The 14,587-nt window shown below is 40.6% G+C and overlaps 2 protein-coding genes and 1 pseudogene across 15 annotated transcripts in view; 2 read left to right on the top strand and 1 right to left on the bottom strand.

The window, feature by feature from the left end:
* Positions 1 to 14,587, top strand: part of GABPB2 (GA binding protein transcription factor subunit beta 2) — a 34,875-nt gene that overhangs the window by 14,070 nt on the left and 6,218 nt on the right. For 10 of the 11 annotated variants that reach the window (XM_072769231.1, XM_072769221.1, XM_072769223.1 and 7 more), the window contains 2 exons: positions 9,397 to 9,582; positions 14,326 to 14,453. In XM_072769231.1, the coding sequence (XP_072625332.1) occupies positions 9,397 to 9,582; positions 14,326 to 14,453 (314 nt within the window). The remainder of the gene's footprint in view (positions 1 to 9,396; positions 9,583 to 14,325; positions 14,454 to 14,587) is intronic. The other variant, XM_072769232.1, reaches the window with a different exon arrangement.
* The window catches only part of SEMA6C (semaphorin 6C), a 29,709-nt gene continuing 25,130 nt past the window's right edge, over positions 10,009 to 14,587 (bottom strand). For all 4 annotated transcript variants that reach the window (XR_012004034.1, XR_012004035.1, XR_012004036.1 and 1 more), the window contains one exon: positions 10,009 to 10,259. The gene's annotated coding sequence lies outside the window, so the exon portion shown is untranslated. The remainder of the gene's footprint in view (positions 10,260 to 14,587) is intronic.
* On the top strand, positions 12,299 to 12,703 carry LOC140600937 (NADH dehydrogenase [ubiquinone] 1 alpha subcomplex subunit 1 pseudogene; annotated as a pseudogene).

Raw genomic sequence — 14,587 nt, 5'->3', positions numbered from 1 at the left:
TTATTTTGTTATGCCCTCAAGGGGGCAGTAGTGATCTTCATTTTATAGGCCATCAACTTTTTTTTTTTTTTTTAAGCTTTTTTTAAATCTACTTATTCATGAGAGGCACAGAAAGAGAGGCAGAGACACACAGGCAGAGGAAGGAGAAGCAGGCTCCATGCAAGGAGCCCAATCTCGGGAATCCAGTTCATTCCCTGAGCCAAAGGCAGACGCTCAACCACTGAGCCACACAGGTGTCCCGGTCATCAACTATCATTTAAAATCACTGTTCTTTGCTTTCAGCTTGATTCAAAGTTTAGCTTAAATATACATATATGTGTAATCAGAACATCCACAGCCTTTTGGATTTGTTGTGGTTCAGGCCACAATAATTAAAACAAGTGCCTTTATAATCCAAAAATCCTTAGAAGCCAGTAAAGTTATATGTTCACAAGCATATAAAAGAGCTAGTGTTGGTAATCTAATTATTGAAATTCTTCAGACCCTGATCTGAAATGATAAGCAAAGTTGAAGATATTTAGGATACAGCTTCTTCTTCTTTTTTTTTTTTAAGATTTTATTTATTTATTCATGATAGATAGAGAGAGGCAGAGACACAGGCAGAACTCGGAACTCGATCCCAGGACTCCAGGATCGCACCCTGGGCCAAAGGCAGGCGCCAAACCACTGAGCCACCCAGGGATCCCCAGGATACAGCTTCTTAGTCTTGGTTCCCATGGGTTTATGTGATGTGTCGTGTCGCTTTTAGTAAACTTGTTGTTTCTCTCTTCTGTATATTGACAAATAAATTAAGATTGCTAAACTATCACATAATAGAGCTGATTTCTCCAGTGTTGTCTTTCACATGAAGCCATTCTACCTACCTCTTACCCCTTCATGGAGAGATCATCAGTGCAAATAAAAGAAAGGAGAAAAGTTCTAAGACAAATTCAGGTTGTATTTTTCTTTTTTTTTTTTAGGTTGTATTTTTCAACTAGGTTAAAGGATTTTCTTTTCCTGAATATGGGTGGATGGCTTCTTGTTTCCCATCATCCAGTAATCTTTTTTTCTTAGAGTGTGTGTGTGTGTGTGTGTGTGCACACGTCCGTGCAAGTACATTCGCCAGGGCGGGAAGAGAGGGGGCAGAGGGAGAGGGAGTGAGAGAATCCCAAGCAGGCTCCATGCCAAGTGCAGAGCCAAATGTAGGACTTGATCTCATCACTCTGAGATCATGACCTGAGCCAAAAAAAAATTTTTTTAAGATTTTATTTATTCATGAGAGACACACAGAGGCAGAGACATAGGCAGAGAGAGAAGCAGGCTCCCCACAGGGAGCCCACTATGGGATTTGATCCCAGGACCCCAGGATCACAACCTGAGCCAAAGGCAGATGCTCAACCACTGAGCCATGCAGGCTCCCCAACCTGAGCCAAAATTAATTGTCAGATGTATTACCGACTGAGCAACCCAGGCGCCCCCTCTCCCTCTTTCCCATAATCCAATAATGTTTTTAAGAATTAACTGAAAGTATCCTAGGGTTTTCATTTTCATGGATTTTTAAGAAAAGATTTTATCTATTTATTTGACAAAAAGAAAGCACAAGCAGGGGGAGTGGCAGGCAGAGGGAGAGGGAGAAGCAGGCTCTTCTCTGAGCAAGGAGCCTGATGAGGGGCTCAGTCCCAGGACTCTGGGATCCTGACCTGAGCTAAAGGCAGATGCTTAACCAACTGAGCCATCCAGATGCCACTTGAGAGATATTTTTGATAACAAAATTCATGTTATAAAATTTGCTTTCAGTTTTCCATTTGTGACTAAAGATATCACTGATCATCAGTGCTACCATCAAACTGTAGTGGTTCAGAAAGGCAGACTAAATTAAACATAAATCAGTGCATAAAAGAGTTATGGAGATGAATTTCCTATTTCTGTAGGATCATAGGATGCACTCCAAAGTCTACAAAGTAACATAAATAGCTTTGTGTTATTTCATAAAGAGTACAGGCTTTGGAATCTAATGAATTACATTATAATCTGGGCTCTGACATTTACTACCTGTGTGACCTGGACAAGTTACTTACTTTTTCTGAATCTAGTTTTTACCAACTCACTGAGATTGCCTAGCCTACTATAGCACACTCCCCTAAATCCTGGTATGAAGACTCTATCTAATCCACATTTTAAGTAGGTAGCAAGAGTCATCATTGATAATGCCATTTCAAAACAACAGCATCCATGCACATTTTACTTTATTTGGTGCTGGGTCTTATATTGAGGAAAAGGAAGCAATACTGTTTAACAATAAAGTACCTAATTTTTTCCTAGAATTCTCCAGGATTAGTCTAAAAGAGGTAATTTATATCAGCTCTTTCCAGTTTCAACTGTGTATGTCAGAATATTAAACCCAATTTTTCATAAATGTTTTTTCTTCATTTTGCTTTTTTTTCTAAGATTTTATTTATTTATTCATGAGAGACACCGAGAGAGAGAGAGAGAGAGAGAGAGAGAGAGGCAGAGACACAGGCAGAGAGAGAAGCAGGCTCCATGCAGGGAGCCTGATGTGGGACTTGATCCCGGGACTCCAGGATCACACCCTGGGCAAAAGGCAGGCGCTAAACCACTGAGGCACCCAGGGATCCCCTTCATTTTGCTGTTAAAGGGAAGTTGGATGACACATTATGTCTGAAGCAAAGGGAGAACACCCTTAGCTGGGTATCATGTCCGAAAAAGTATACAATGCTTTGTCAAGAAGCAGTTTTTTTTTTTTTAATTTATTTATTTATGATAGTCACACACAGAGAGAGAGAGAGAGGCAGAGACATAGGCAGAGGGAGAAGCAGGCTCCAAGCACCGGGAGCCCGACGTGGGATTCGATCCCGGGTCTCCAGGATCGCGCCCTGGGCCAAAGGCAGGCGCTAAACCGCTGCGCCACCCAGGGATCCCAAGAAGCAGTTTTACTCAGCTATTCTGCTTTAGCTGAGTAATCTAACTGATGTTTGGCTTACTTGAACTTTAATTAAACAGCCTATGTGTGTGTGTGTGTGTGTGTGTGTGTGTGTGTGTGTGTGTGTGTTAACTGTGGTAAAATAATAACAACCTTGTTTGGGGTGCCTGAGTGGCTCAGTGGTTGAGTGTCTGTCTTCGGCTCAGGATCTGGGATCGAGTCCCACATTGGGCTCCTGTAGGGAGCCTGCTTCTCCCTCTGCCTATGTCTCTGCCTGTCTGTATGTCTCTCATGAATTAAAAAATAAAAATCTTTTTTTTTTTTAAAAAAAAAGAATAAAACAGGGTTATCATTACTATCTCCACCCTAATCCCCTACTGCCACTGTCATCATCCAGAAGCTTTGATGAAAATAATTTGTAGCTGGGGTACCTGGCAGGTTCAGACAGTAGAGTATGCAACTCTTGATCTCAGGTTAGTGAGTTCACACTCCACACTGGGTGTAGAGATTACTAAAAAAAATAATAAACTTTTTTTTAACATTTATTTATTTATTTATTTATTTATTTATTTATTTATTTATTTGAAACACAGAGAGGACAGAGAGAGGCAGAGACACAGGTAGAGGGAGAAGTGGGCTCCACACAGGGAGCACAAGGTGGGACTCGATCCTGGGTCTCCAGGATCACACCTCAGGCTGCAGGCGGTGCTAAACCGCTGCGCCACGGGGACTGCCCCAAATATAAAAATCTTAAAAATGAAATCTTTTTTTTTTTTAATTTTTTATTCATGATAGTCACACAGAGAGAGAGAGAGAGAGAGAGAGGCAGAGACACAGGCGGAGGGAGAAGCAGGCTCCATGCACCGGGAGCCCGACGTGGGATTCGATCCCGGGTCTCCAGGATCGCGCCCCCGGCCAAAGGCAGGCGCCAAACCGCTGCGCCACCCAGGGATCCCTTAAAAATGAAATCTTAAAAAAAATTAAGGGGCATCTAGGCAAAGCTTCTGGCTTTGGCTCAAGCTGTGATCTCATGGATCATGGGATCGAGCCCCACATTAGGGTCAGGGTAGAATCAGCTTGAGATTCTCTTTCTTCCTCTGCCCCTTCCTCAACTTATGTGCATACCTTCTCTCTCTCTCAAATAAATAAATCTTAATTTTTTTTTTTTTTTTTAATTAAGAGGGGTGCCTGGCTGGCTCTGTTGGTGGAGTGTGCAACTCTTCATCTTAGAGTTGTGAGTTTGAGCCCCACATTGGGTGTAGAGCTTACTTAAAAAAATAATATCTTAAAAAAAATTAAGAGTACATTTAAAAATAAGATAGGTGTATCAATCAGAGTACAGTCAGGAGGCAAAACTACATGGAGATATGTGTAATTTTATTATAATATGTAATATATATAATTTCTATATATTTCTAAACTTACGTGTACGATTTGCGAAGAATTATTAGTAATAGTGTATTAACCACTAAGAGGTGAAGAGAACAGGATGCCTGGGTGGCTTAGTGGTTGAGCAGCTGCCTTCAGCTCAGGGCGTGATCCTGGAGTCTTGGGATCAAGTCCTGCATCGGGTCCCTGCATGAAGCCTGCTTCTCCTTCTGCCTGTGTCTCTGCCTTTCTCTATGTCTCTCATGAATAAATAAATAAAATCTAAAAAAAAAAAAGAGGTGAGGGATCCCTGGGTGGCGCAGCGGTTTGGCGCCTGCCTTTGGCCCAGGGCGCGATCCTGGAGACCCGGGATCGAGTCCCACGTCGGGCTCCCGGTGCATGGAGCCTGCTTCTCCCTCTGCCTGTGTCTCTGCCTCTCTCTCTCTGTAACTATCATAAATAAATAAAAATTAAAAAAAAAAAAAAAAAAAAAAAGAGGTGAAGAGAACCATAAAGAATACGAGAATAACCAATATAAGGAGCAGCCACTATTCTGTATGACAAAACTTAATTTCATGCTTACTATCAAGAAATATTGATAGGGTCTAGCTTTAGTATGACAAGGCAAGGCAAAGAAGGCTGGATTTGGAGTTGAAAGGCAATAAATTCACAACTGGCACAAAAGTATCTTTGAAATTACAATGAAAGACATAGAGAAATAAAATTCATTTTATAAAAGTTTTATGCAAAACTGTTGAGTAATACTTTTGATTCATAAAGTTAGGCATGCCTGTTGCCAGATCTAATGCACTTTCCTCCTGGAACTTAGCTGTAAGAATAGCACACAGATATAAGAAGAAAAGGTTATTATTTTTTATTTATTTATTTTATTTATTTTTTTTATTTATTTATGATAGTCACACACAGAGAGAGAGAGAGAGAGAGAGAGAGGCAGAGACACAGGCAGAGGGAGAAGCAGGCTCCATGCACCGGGAGCCCGATGTGGGATTCGATCCCGGGTCTCCAGGATCGCGCCCTGGGCCAAAGGCAGGCGCTAAACCGCTGCGCCACCCAGGGATCCCAGGTTATTATTTTTTAAAAATTTTATTTATTTTCATGAGAAACAGAGAGAGAGAGACAGAGACACAGGCAGAGGGAGAAGCAGGCTCCTCACAGGGAGCCCGATGTGGGACTAGATCCTGGGTCTCCAGGATCATGCCCTGGGCTGAAGTCAGCGACCAAACCGCTGAGCCACCTGGGCTGCCCAGAAGAAAAGGTTATAAACAAAGTTTTTTAAAAAGCACATCATGACATAACTACAGTAGGTAATTTTTTTTTTAGCATGAATCAGTTGTACTACTCTTTGATATTCAATAAATGAAATATCCAGTCTTTAACCATCCTTACACTAAAGGTTATTCCTTCTTGCCTGTCTAGGTAAGAAGACTGTTGGATAGATGCAGTATGGTTAAGTAAAGAACCAGCAGGGTCAAAGAAAAAAAAAAAAAAAAAAAAAAGAACCAGCAGGCTCTCTTCCCTCAGCATCATGTAGTTTAGGTTAAGGCATGCTGTGTGTGCTTACTGCCTGCTGCCAGGGATAGCTCTGTACAGCCAGCCTAGGGAGTAGGCGGCACTTGTGGTCTGTTGGCTCCTAATGCTCAGCACTATCAGTGCTTAAAAAAAAAAAAAAAAAGAGCAAATGTGGGGAATATAGTGGCCCTATACCAACCATATTACCTTAATCCATTTTAAAGGAGAAACTTTCTAAACCTTCCAGGAGTGTTAACACTATGATCATTGGTTTATACCAGTCTGTATTGGAGAGCAAGAGGAAGGACAATCAGAATGAAAAGCTGAGGTTTTTTTTTTTTCTTTTTTTAAAGCTGAGGTTTTTGATTTGATAAAAGCCAGTTTCATTTTTTTTTTCTTTAAAGATTTTACTTACTTATTCATGAGAGACACAGAGAGAGAGAGAGAAGCAGAGACACAGGCAGAGGGAGAAGCAGGCTCCATGCAGGGAGCCCGATGCAGGACCCGATCCCGAGTCTCCAGGATCCGGCCCTGGGCCGAAGGTGGCGCCAAACCACCAAGCCACCCAGGCTGCCCTAAAAGCCAGTTTCAGTTCACCTCTATTTATTCTCTCCACCAGACCTCATTTGCCTTTTTTACCAAAATAGGTGACCCCCATGCCTCCTCAGCACACTTGTCAAATCCTACCATCTCAGTACTTGGCCACCCTTGCAGCTCTTGCTGAGGCATCAGTCCCCCTGTCCAACTCCCACAGAGCTACAGTTAGGTAAGGGACAGCTGCTGAGTGAACTGCCGTTTCTTTTATTTTTACATTTCCAGCAGATTTAATTTGCATGAAATATGAAAGAATTATGGTTAACTAGAGACATCTAGGAAAAAGGAATGTAGAGTCATTGAGCATCAGAAAGAAAAATCACTAAGCAACATAATCAGATGGCTGAATAATATTAGAGAACGACTGAGTTATTTGTTGTATTTTTGCAGTTTCAAGTTTGTTTTTCCCTGACTCCAGTTGCTTCAGATTGAAATGTTTAGTCTTCTGTTAGCAATTATTTGGGAAATACTCTGTTTTGTTTTGACTGATGCTATCATAGAGTGATTCAAAATAGTAGCTTAGATATGTTGTATTTAAAGCATCTGGGTCACCTGGGTAGCTCACTAGTTGAGCATCTGCCTTTGGCTCGGGTCCTGATCATGGGGTCCTGGGATCAAGTCCCACATTGGGCTCCCTGTGGGGAGCCTGCTTCTCCCTCTGCCTCTGTCTCTGCCTCTCTCTGTATCTCTTATGAATAAATAAATAAATAAACTATATTTTTAAAAAGCATCAAAATATGTAGGAAACTGATACTTCTTCTGTGTGCTTCAGGGTTATTTGCTTTTATTTTCACTAGAGATGATATTTTGGCATTTCCAATGGAGTTGGACTGATATATGCTGTATAGTGGCCTTCTGATATTCAGAACAAAAAAGTTTCAAGTCACTTAGCCAGAGCTGGTAGCCTGTGGGGAGAAGGCTTAGGGTTTCATGTAAGTGGGGGCAAATAGTCATGGGTAGGGCTAAATAGTCATCTAGGAATCTTTCTGGAGCAGTCTGCTCCATCATAAATGAAAGCAGATTGTTCTGCTTTCTTTCTGCCATTGACATTTGGGCGGTGAGAGCATTCCTCCAATCCTATTTTCCAACTGGCAGCGATCATAAAGATCTTTATTCAGACATGTATGAGTGAGCAGCATGGCAGAGGGAAAAAAGCAATGTCCTAAACTCATGCTTCTTATTTTGATTTGCTTTTTTTAAAAAAATATTTTATTTATTTATGAGAGACACAGAGAGACAGAGGGGCAGAGGGAGAAGCAGGCTCCATGCAGGGAACCCGACATGGGACTTGATCCTGGGACTCCAGGATTATGCCCTGGGCTGAAGGCAGACGCTAAACCGCTGAGCCACCCAGGGATCCCCCTTGATTTGCTTTTTGATTTTGGATAAATTACTTAACTTCCCCAGGTCTCAATCTCCTCATCTTTAGCTGAGGTTGGATGGTTGGATCAGATTATCTCTTGAGGTCTTTTCAGCTATAACATTTAACTGTTGTTTTTAATAGATGCAAATGCTCTATTTCCATTAAACCACCTGAATGTGTCTCTTGGTGGATAGTCCATACCCCACTTAGTGCAAAGTTCTTTCTACCTGTGACTCTTTATTTTTTTAATTAATTTTTTAAAAGATTTTATTCATTTATTTGACACATAGGTAGAGAGCCAAAGAGCACAAGCAGGGGGAACAGCAGAAGGAGTGGGAGAGGCAGTCTCACTGCTGAGCCGGGAGCCCAATGTGGGACTTGATCCCAGGACACCAAGATCATGATCTGAGCCAAAGGCAGATGCTTAACAGACTGAGCCACCCAGGCACTCCTACCTGTGACTCTTTAGATAGAAAAATTCTGAAGTGGAATAGTAGGAATCCTTTTGCCTAATAATTATTGGGGGTATTGACTAACCAAACTGAAAATCTTTTTTAAAGTTTTATTTATTTAAGTAATCTCTGCACCCAATATGGGGCTTGAACTCACCACCCCAAGATCAGGAGTCATATGCTCTTCTGACTGAGCTAGCCAGGCACCCTCTCTCCCCTTTTAATTACCAAACTGAAAATCTTTTTTTTTTTTTTAAGATTTTATTTATTTATTCATTAGAGACACAGAGAGAGAGAGAGAGACAGAGACAAGAGACATAGACAGAGGGAGAAGCAGGCTCCTCAGAAGGAGCCTGATGTGGGACTCAATCCCAGACCTGGGATCACACCCTGAGCTTAAGGCAGATGCTCAACCACTGAGCCACCCAGGCATTCCATCCAAACTGAAAATCTTGATTCAACATAATATATATGAAATTCTTAGAAAGATACTGGCTACATTGTAAGTAGTCAGTGTTAGTTGCGATTAATATTATTGTTTATCTGTCACATAAAAGAAAGAAACCACCTACCATTTGTGTTTGTCAGACTTCATCAATGACTGCTTGACACGTTATTTTGTTAATTCACTGTAAATACTTCTATTTTCTTATAGAAATAGATCTACTCTGTAATTATTTTTCTAAGCTTCATAGATTTGTTTGGACTTTCAAGATGCTTTTTGAAAAAGGAATTCCAAGATCAAACATGCTGGGGAAACTCAGCATATCTTATCCTCTATTGGAGAATCATAGGGCTCATTAGCCTATTGGAGTTTCTGATACTTCTTACAAAGTAAACAAAAAATTTAAGCATAAACTGGCATTTTGAAAAAAAAATAAATAAATAAACTGGCATTTTGAAAGTGCATTTGTGCATAGAACCTATCCTTAGTGAAAGCTATTAATAACTCATGAAGACATTTTAGAAAATACTATTCTATTGCATTCACTATTTTCTTTTCTCAACTGACTTAGCATTGTTCACAAGAACTTGCTTTAGAAACTTAAACCTAACTTCTTTTTCCTAGTTTTCCTATCACTGATATTAGCAATTTCAAGGAGGCTGAAATTGTTGTACTCTTATTTTTAAAAAAGCTGAAATTTCAAATTCATTTTTGTCATCTCTAGCTAATTCAGAGGAAATCATAGAGGGAAATTCTGTTGACTCATCAATCCAGCAAGTTGTGGGGAGCGGAGGCCAAAGGGTCATCACTATAGTAACTGATGGAGTCCCTCTGGGTAATATCCAAACTGCAATCCCTACTGGAAGCATTGGCCAGCCATTTATTGTAACTATGCAAGATGGACAGCAAGGTGAGTTATCCCATTCAACAAAGTGTTTATGGAAAGATATTTTAGACATTCCACATTCCTCTAAAAATGAGGCATTAATTTTTAAATAGTGGGACTAGAAGAGTGCCAGATTCCAGGTTGGCTCCAAGAAAGAAAGAGAGAAACTAGGCCAACAAAGCCTAATTTCCCTAACACATATAAGATTTGTGAGTAAAGGCCAAAAGTCTGGTAGGAAAAAGAGGAAACAATATGAACCAGTAGTTCACAGAAAACACTGATGGGTCTTAAAAATATGGAAATATGTTCAACTTACTTCATATATAGCAAGAAAAATGCAAATCAGTACTGCACTGAGATACCATTATAACACTGTGTTGTCAAGGTATGAGGAAATAGGCACTCTTACAATAAATTACTGGCTGGCTCAGTCATTAAAGCATGTGATTCTTTTTTTTTTTTTTAAGATTTTATTTATTTATTCATAAACACAGAGAGAGAGGCAGAGACACAGGCAGAGGGAGAAGCAGGCTCCATGCAGGGAGCCTGATGTGGGACTCAATCCCTGGTCTCCAGGATCATACCCCAGGCTGCAGGCAGCACCAAACCGCTGCGCCACCGGGGCTGCCCAAAGCATGTGATTCTTGATCTCAGAGTTGTAAGTTCTAGCTCCATGTTGGGTGTATACTTAAAAATAAAATCTAAAAAAAAAAAAAAGAAAAAAAAATCACTGCTGAGAGTGTAAATTAATGTATTCTCTAAATTATCTATTATCTATCAATATATGTATTTTTTAAGATTTTATTAATTTGAGAGAGAGAGCACACAAGCAGGGGGGCAGGGCAGAGGGAGAAGCAGACTCCCTGCTGAGCAGGAAGCCCGACAGGATCCCACCCCACCCTACCGGACCTAACCGGCAGGGCTCAGTCCCAGGACCTTGAGATCCTGACCTGAGCCAAAGGCAGACATTTAACCAATTGAGCCACCTAGCTGCTCCCAGTATCTATCAAAGTTCTAAAGAACTAAAAAATTCTAAGAATTTATATTCACACACAGAAATGAAATATATACAAAGCTATTCGTTACAGCATTATTTGTAATTATCCAAGATTAAAAAGAACCTAAGTAGGTGGTAGCTATACTTGTGGTGAACATAGTGTATAGACAAGTTGAGTCACTGTGTTGTACCTGAAACTAATGTAACATTGTAGATCAACTATACTCCAATAAAAAATACAAAATAAAAAGAACCTAAGTATATGTCACATGGGAACTAGATAAAGAAATTATAGTACACGCATACGTTAGAAAACTATGCAGTTATTGAAAACAATGAGGAAATGGCTTATATACTAGCATGGTCTTCATCCCCCAAACCATAATAAGTGAGTAACACACACTTAACAAGAGAGTAAGACACAGGACAGTGTGTAGAATATGCTACATTTATATATTCATTTTTATTTTATTTTATTTTATTTTATTTTATTTTATTTTATTTTATTTTATTTTAATTTTTTATTTATTTATGATAATCACACAGAGAGAGAGGCAGAGACACAGGGAGAGGGAGAAGCAGGTTCCATGCACCAGGAGCCCAACATGGGATTCGATCCTGGGTCTCCAGGATCACGCCCTAGGCCAAAGGCAGGCGCTAAACCGCTGCGCCACCCAGGGATCCCTCATTTATATTTTAAAGGGGGGAAATATATGTATATTTGCTAATATGTTCATAGACTTAAACCATCTCTGAAGGAACATTCAAGAATAACATTGATAATATTCTTTGCCTCCTGAGAGGGTACCTCAGTAGCTGGGGATGGATAGGAGGCTTTTCACTATATGTGCTTTTATAATTTAATTTTTGAGCCATATGAATTCAAGAAATACATCAGTAAATTTTGTTTTTAAAAAGAAACTAATCATTAAAACTTTATTCCTTAAAAATATTGGAGTTTGGGAGCACCTGGGTGGCTCAGTTGGTTAAATGTCTGACTCTGGATTTTGGCTTAGGTCATGATCTCGGGGTGGTGAGATCGAGCCCTGCCTTAGGCTTCACGCTGGACATGGAGCCTGTTTAAGATTCCCTCTCTCCCTCTCCCTCTGCCGCTCCCCCTAACTCCACTTGTACTCTCTCTCTCTCTCTAAAAAAAATCTATTGGAGTTTGAAAAGAGGAGGGTTGGTTTACTACATTTAGTCACCAAAATGTTGACTTTATTTATTCATGAGAGACACAGAGAGAGAGAGGCAGAGATACAGGCAGAGTCCCATGCAGGGAACCCAACATGGGACTCGATCCCAGGACCTCAGGATCATGCCCTGGGCCGAAGGCAGGCACTAAACTGCTGAGCTACCCAGGGATCCCCTCACTCTCTTCTCTGTCTTTGAAAAAAAAAAAAAAAAAAAAGTTCGATCCTAAGGATCCCTTGTGCTCCTTTTTTTTTTCCCTCAAAGATTTTATTCATTTATCCATGAGAGACACACACACACACAGAGAGGCAGAGGAGAAAGGCAGAGGGAGAAGCAAGTTCCCTACAGGGAGCCCGATTTGGGACTCAATCCCCATCCTGGGTCTCCAGGATCATGTCCTGGACCAAAGGTGGCACTAAACCGCTAAGCCACCCGGGCTGCCCCCTTGTGCTCCTTTTATATCCACAGCTACCTCCCTTCCCACCTCATTCCTAACCTTTGGCAATCACTAATTTGTTTTCTACCTCTGTACTTTTGTCATTTCAAGAATATTATAAATGGGAGGCACGGTCACCTTTGCCGGGGGTGGGGAAGGAAGGGTTTGGCCCTGCCAACCGCGGTGCGATGTGGTTCGAGATTCTGCCCGGGATCGGCGTCATGGCCGTGTGCTTGGTCATCCCCGGCATAGCCACGGCGCACATCCACAGGTTCACTAACGGGGGCAAGGAAAAAAGGGTTGCCTATTATCCATATCAGTGGAGTTTGATGCAAAGAGATAGGCGAGTCTCTGGAGTTAATCCTTACTATGTGTCAAAGGGTTTGGAGAATATCGATTAAGGAAGCATTTTCCTGATTGATGAAAAATACCTCGGTTATGGTTCATCTACCCCTTCTAGAAGGTTATGCAGTGTATTAATGTAGTACATAATAAAAACAAAAAGTAAAAAAAAAAAATAATATTATAAATGGAATCATGTAATATGGAATCTTGGGAGATTTGCTTTTTTTCTCTCGGCATAATTCCCTTAAAATCTATCCAAGTTACTGTTTGTATCAATAGTTCATTCCTTTTTATTGCTGAATAGTATCCATGATGTGGATTACCATATTTTGTTTAACCATTCATTGAAGGACATTTAAGTTGTTTCTAGTTTTTGGTTATCAATGAACAAAGCTGTTATGACCAATAGTGTACATGTTTTATGGGAACATAAATTTTCAGTTCTCTGGGATAAATGCCCAGAGGTGCAGTTGCTGGGTTGCATGCTAAGTACATGTTTAGTTTTGTAAGAAACTGCCAAATTGGGCAGCCCCGGTGGCACAGCGGTTTAGCGCCGCCTGCAGCCCGGGGTGTGATCCTGGAGACCCGGGATCGAGTCCCATATCCGGCTTCCTGCATGGAGCCTGCTTCTCCCTCTGCCTGTGTCTCTGCCTCTCTCCTCGCTCTCTCTGAATGAATTAATAAATAAATCTTTTTAAAAAAACTGCCAAATTATTTCCTAGTGATTGTACCATTTTTCATTCCCACCAGCAATTTATGAATTATCCAGTTTCTCCATATCCTGTTATCATCTGGTGTTAGCACTTTTAAAATATTAGTTATTCTGATAGGTAGGTGTTGACCTTTTTTTCACTTATCTATGGAAGAGAAATAAATTGGAATATAGTGACTAGAAAACTGCCTTCATGTGAAGTTTCTTTAAAATCTTATGTAAAAAAAAAAAAAAAAGAAAGAAAAAAAAATTAAAAAAAAATTAAAAAAAATAAATAAAATCTTATGTAAAGACATCAGGCCTTCATTAGACAAGTTATATTAGAAGAATTGTAAGCTTATTGGCCATAGCTTTTAACCCAGAGTTAGATTTTTTTCATTTTAAAGAGAGAGAGTGCATGCATGTGTGCAAGTGGGGGTAGGCCCAGGGAGAAAGAGAAATTTAAGCATCCTCCACACTCAGCTTGGAGCCCAGTGCAGGGACCCTGATATCATGACCTCAGCTGAAATCAAAGTTGGACGCTTAACTGACTGAACTACTGTGCCTGTAGAGTTACACATCTTTATATAAGAGCCTCAGACCTGGGTGTTAACTGTATGGCTTCCAAATCTGCCTCTCTAATCTTTTCTGTTTCTCTCTGTAGGGCCATGCTTTACCTTTTGATTCTAAAATCCAAAGAAGGATCCCTGGGTGGCTCAGTGGTTTAGTGCCTGCCTTTGGCCCAGGGTGTGATCCTGGAGTCCCGGGATCGAGTCCCACGTCGGGCTCCCGGCATGGAGCCTGCTTCTCCCTCCTCCTGTGTCTCTGCCTCTCTTTCTATCATAAATAAATAAATCTTAAAAAAAAAAAATCCAAAGAAATATGAATAGTAAGATTTCAACTAATATATTTCAGTTTATTTCTTAATTTAAAGCAGTCAGGGGTGCCTGGCTGGCTTAGTCTGTGGAGCTTGAGACTCTTGATCTCAGGGTGTAAGTTTGAAGTTCCACAATGGGTATAGAGATTACATAAAAATAAAATATTTTAAAAAATAATAAAGCAAGCAAAACCTCTTTGTTTGACTATGTGTCCTTTGGCTTGTAGTTCTCACTGTACCTGCTGGTCAGGTTGCAGAGGAAACTGTAATTGAAGAAGAGGAAGAAGCAGAGAAGTTGCCTCTGACTAAGAAACCAAGGATAGACGAGATGACAAACAGTGTGGAGGAGAACAAGGTGATGTTTTTAGCAGTGGTAGAGAAAAGAGAAAGGAAAGACTCAGAAGCCAAAATTTTTAAGGCCTGAACCTTTCTCTACATTTTTGTCTACTCTCTGGATAATCTGGGATCAGGAATTCTTACCTGGTGATG

The sequence above is a fragment of the Canis lupus genome, chromosome 12, assembly GCF_048164855.1.
Source record: "Canis lupus baileyi chromosome 12, mCanLup2.hap1, whole genome shotgun sequence".
Classification (NCBI taxonomy): Eukaryota; Metazoa; Chordata; class Mammalia; order Carnivora; family Canidae; genus Canis; species Canis lupus.
The sequence above is the reverse complement of the archived record's forward strand: the minus strand, read 5'-3'. Positions and strand labels throughout refer to the sequence as shown.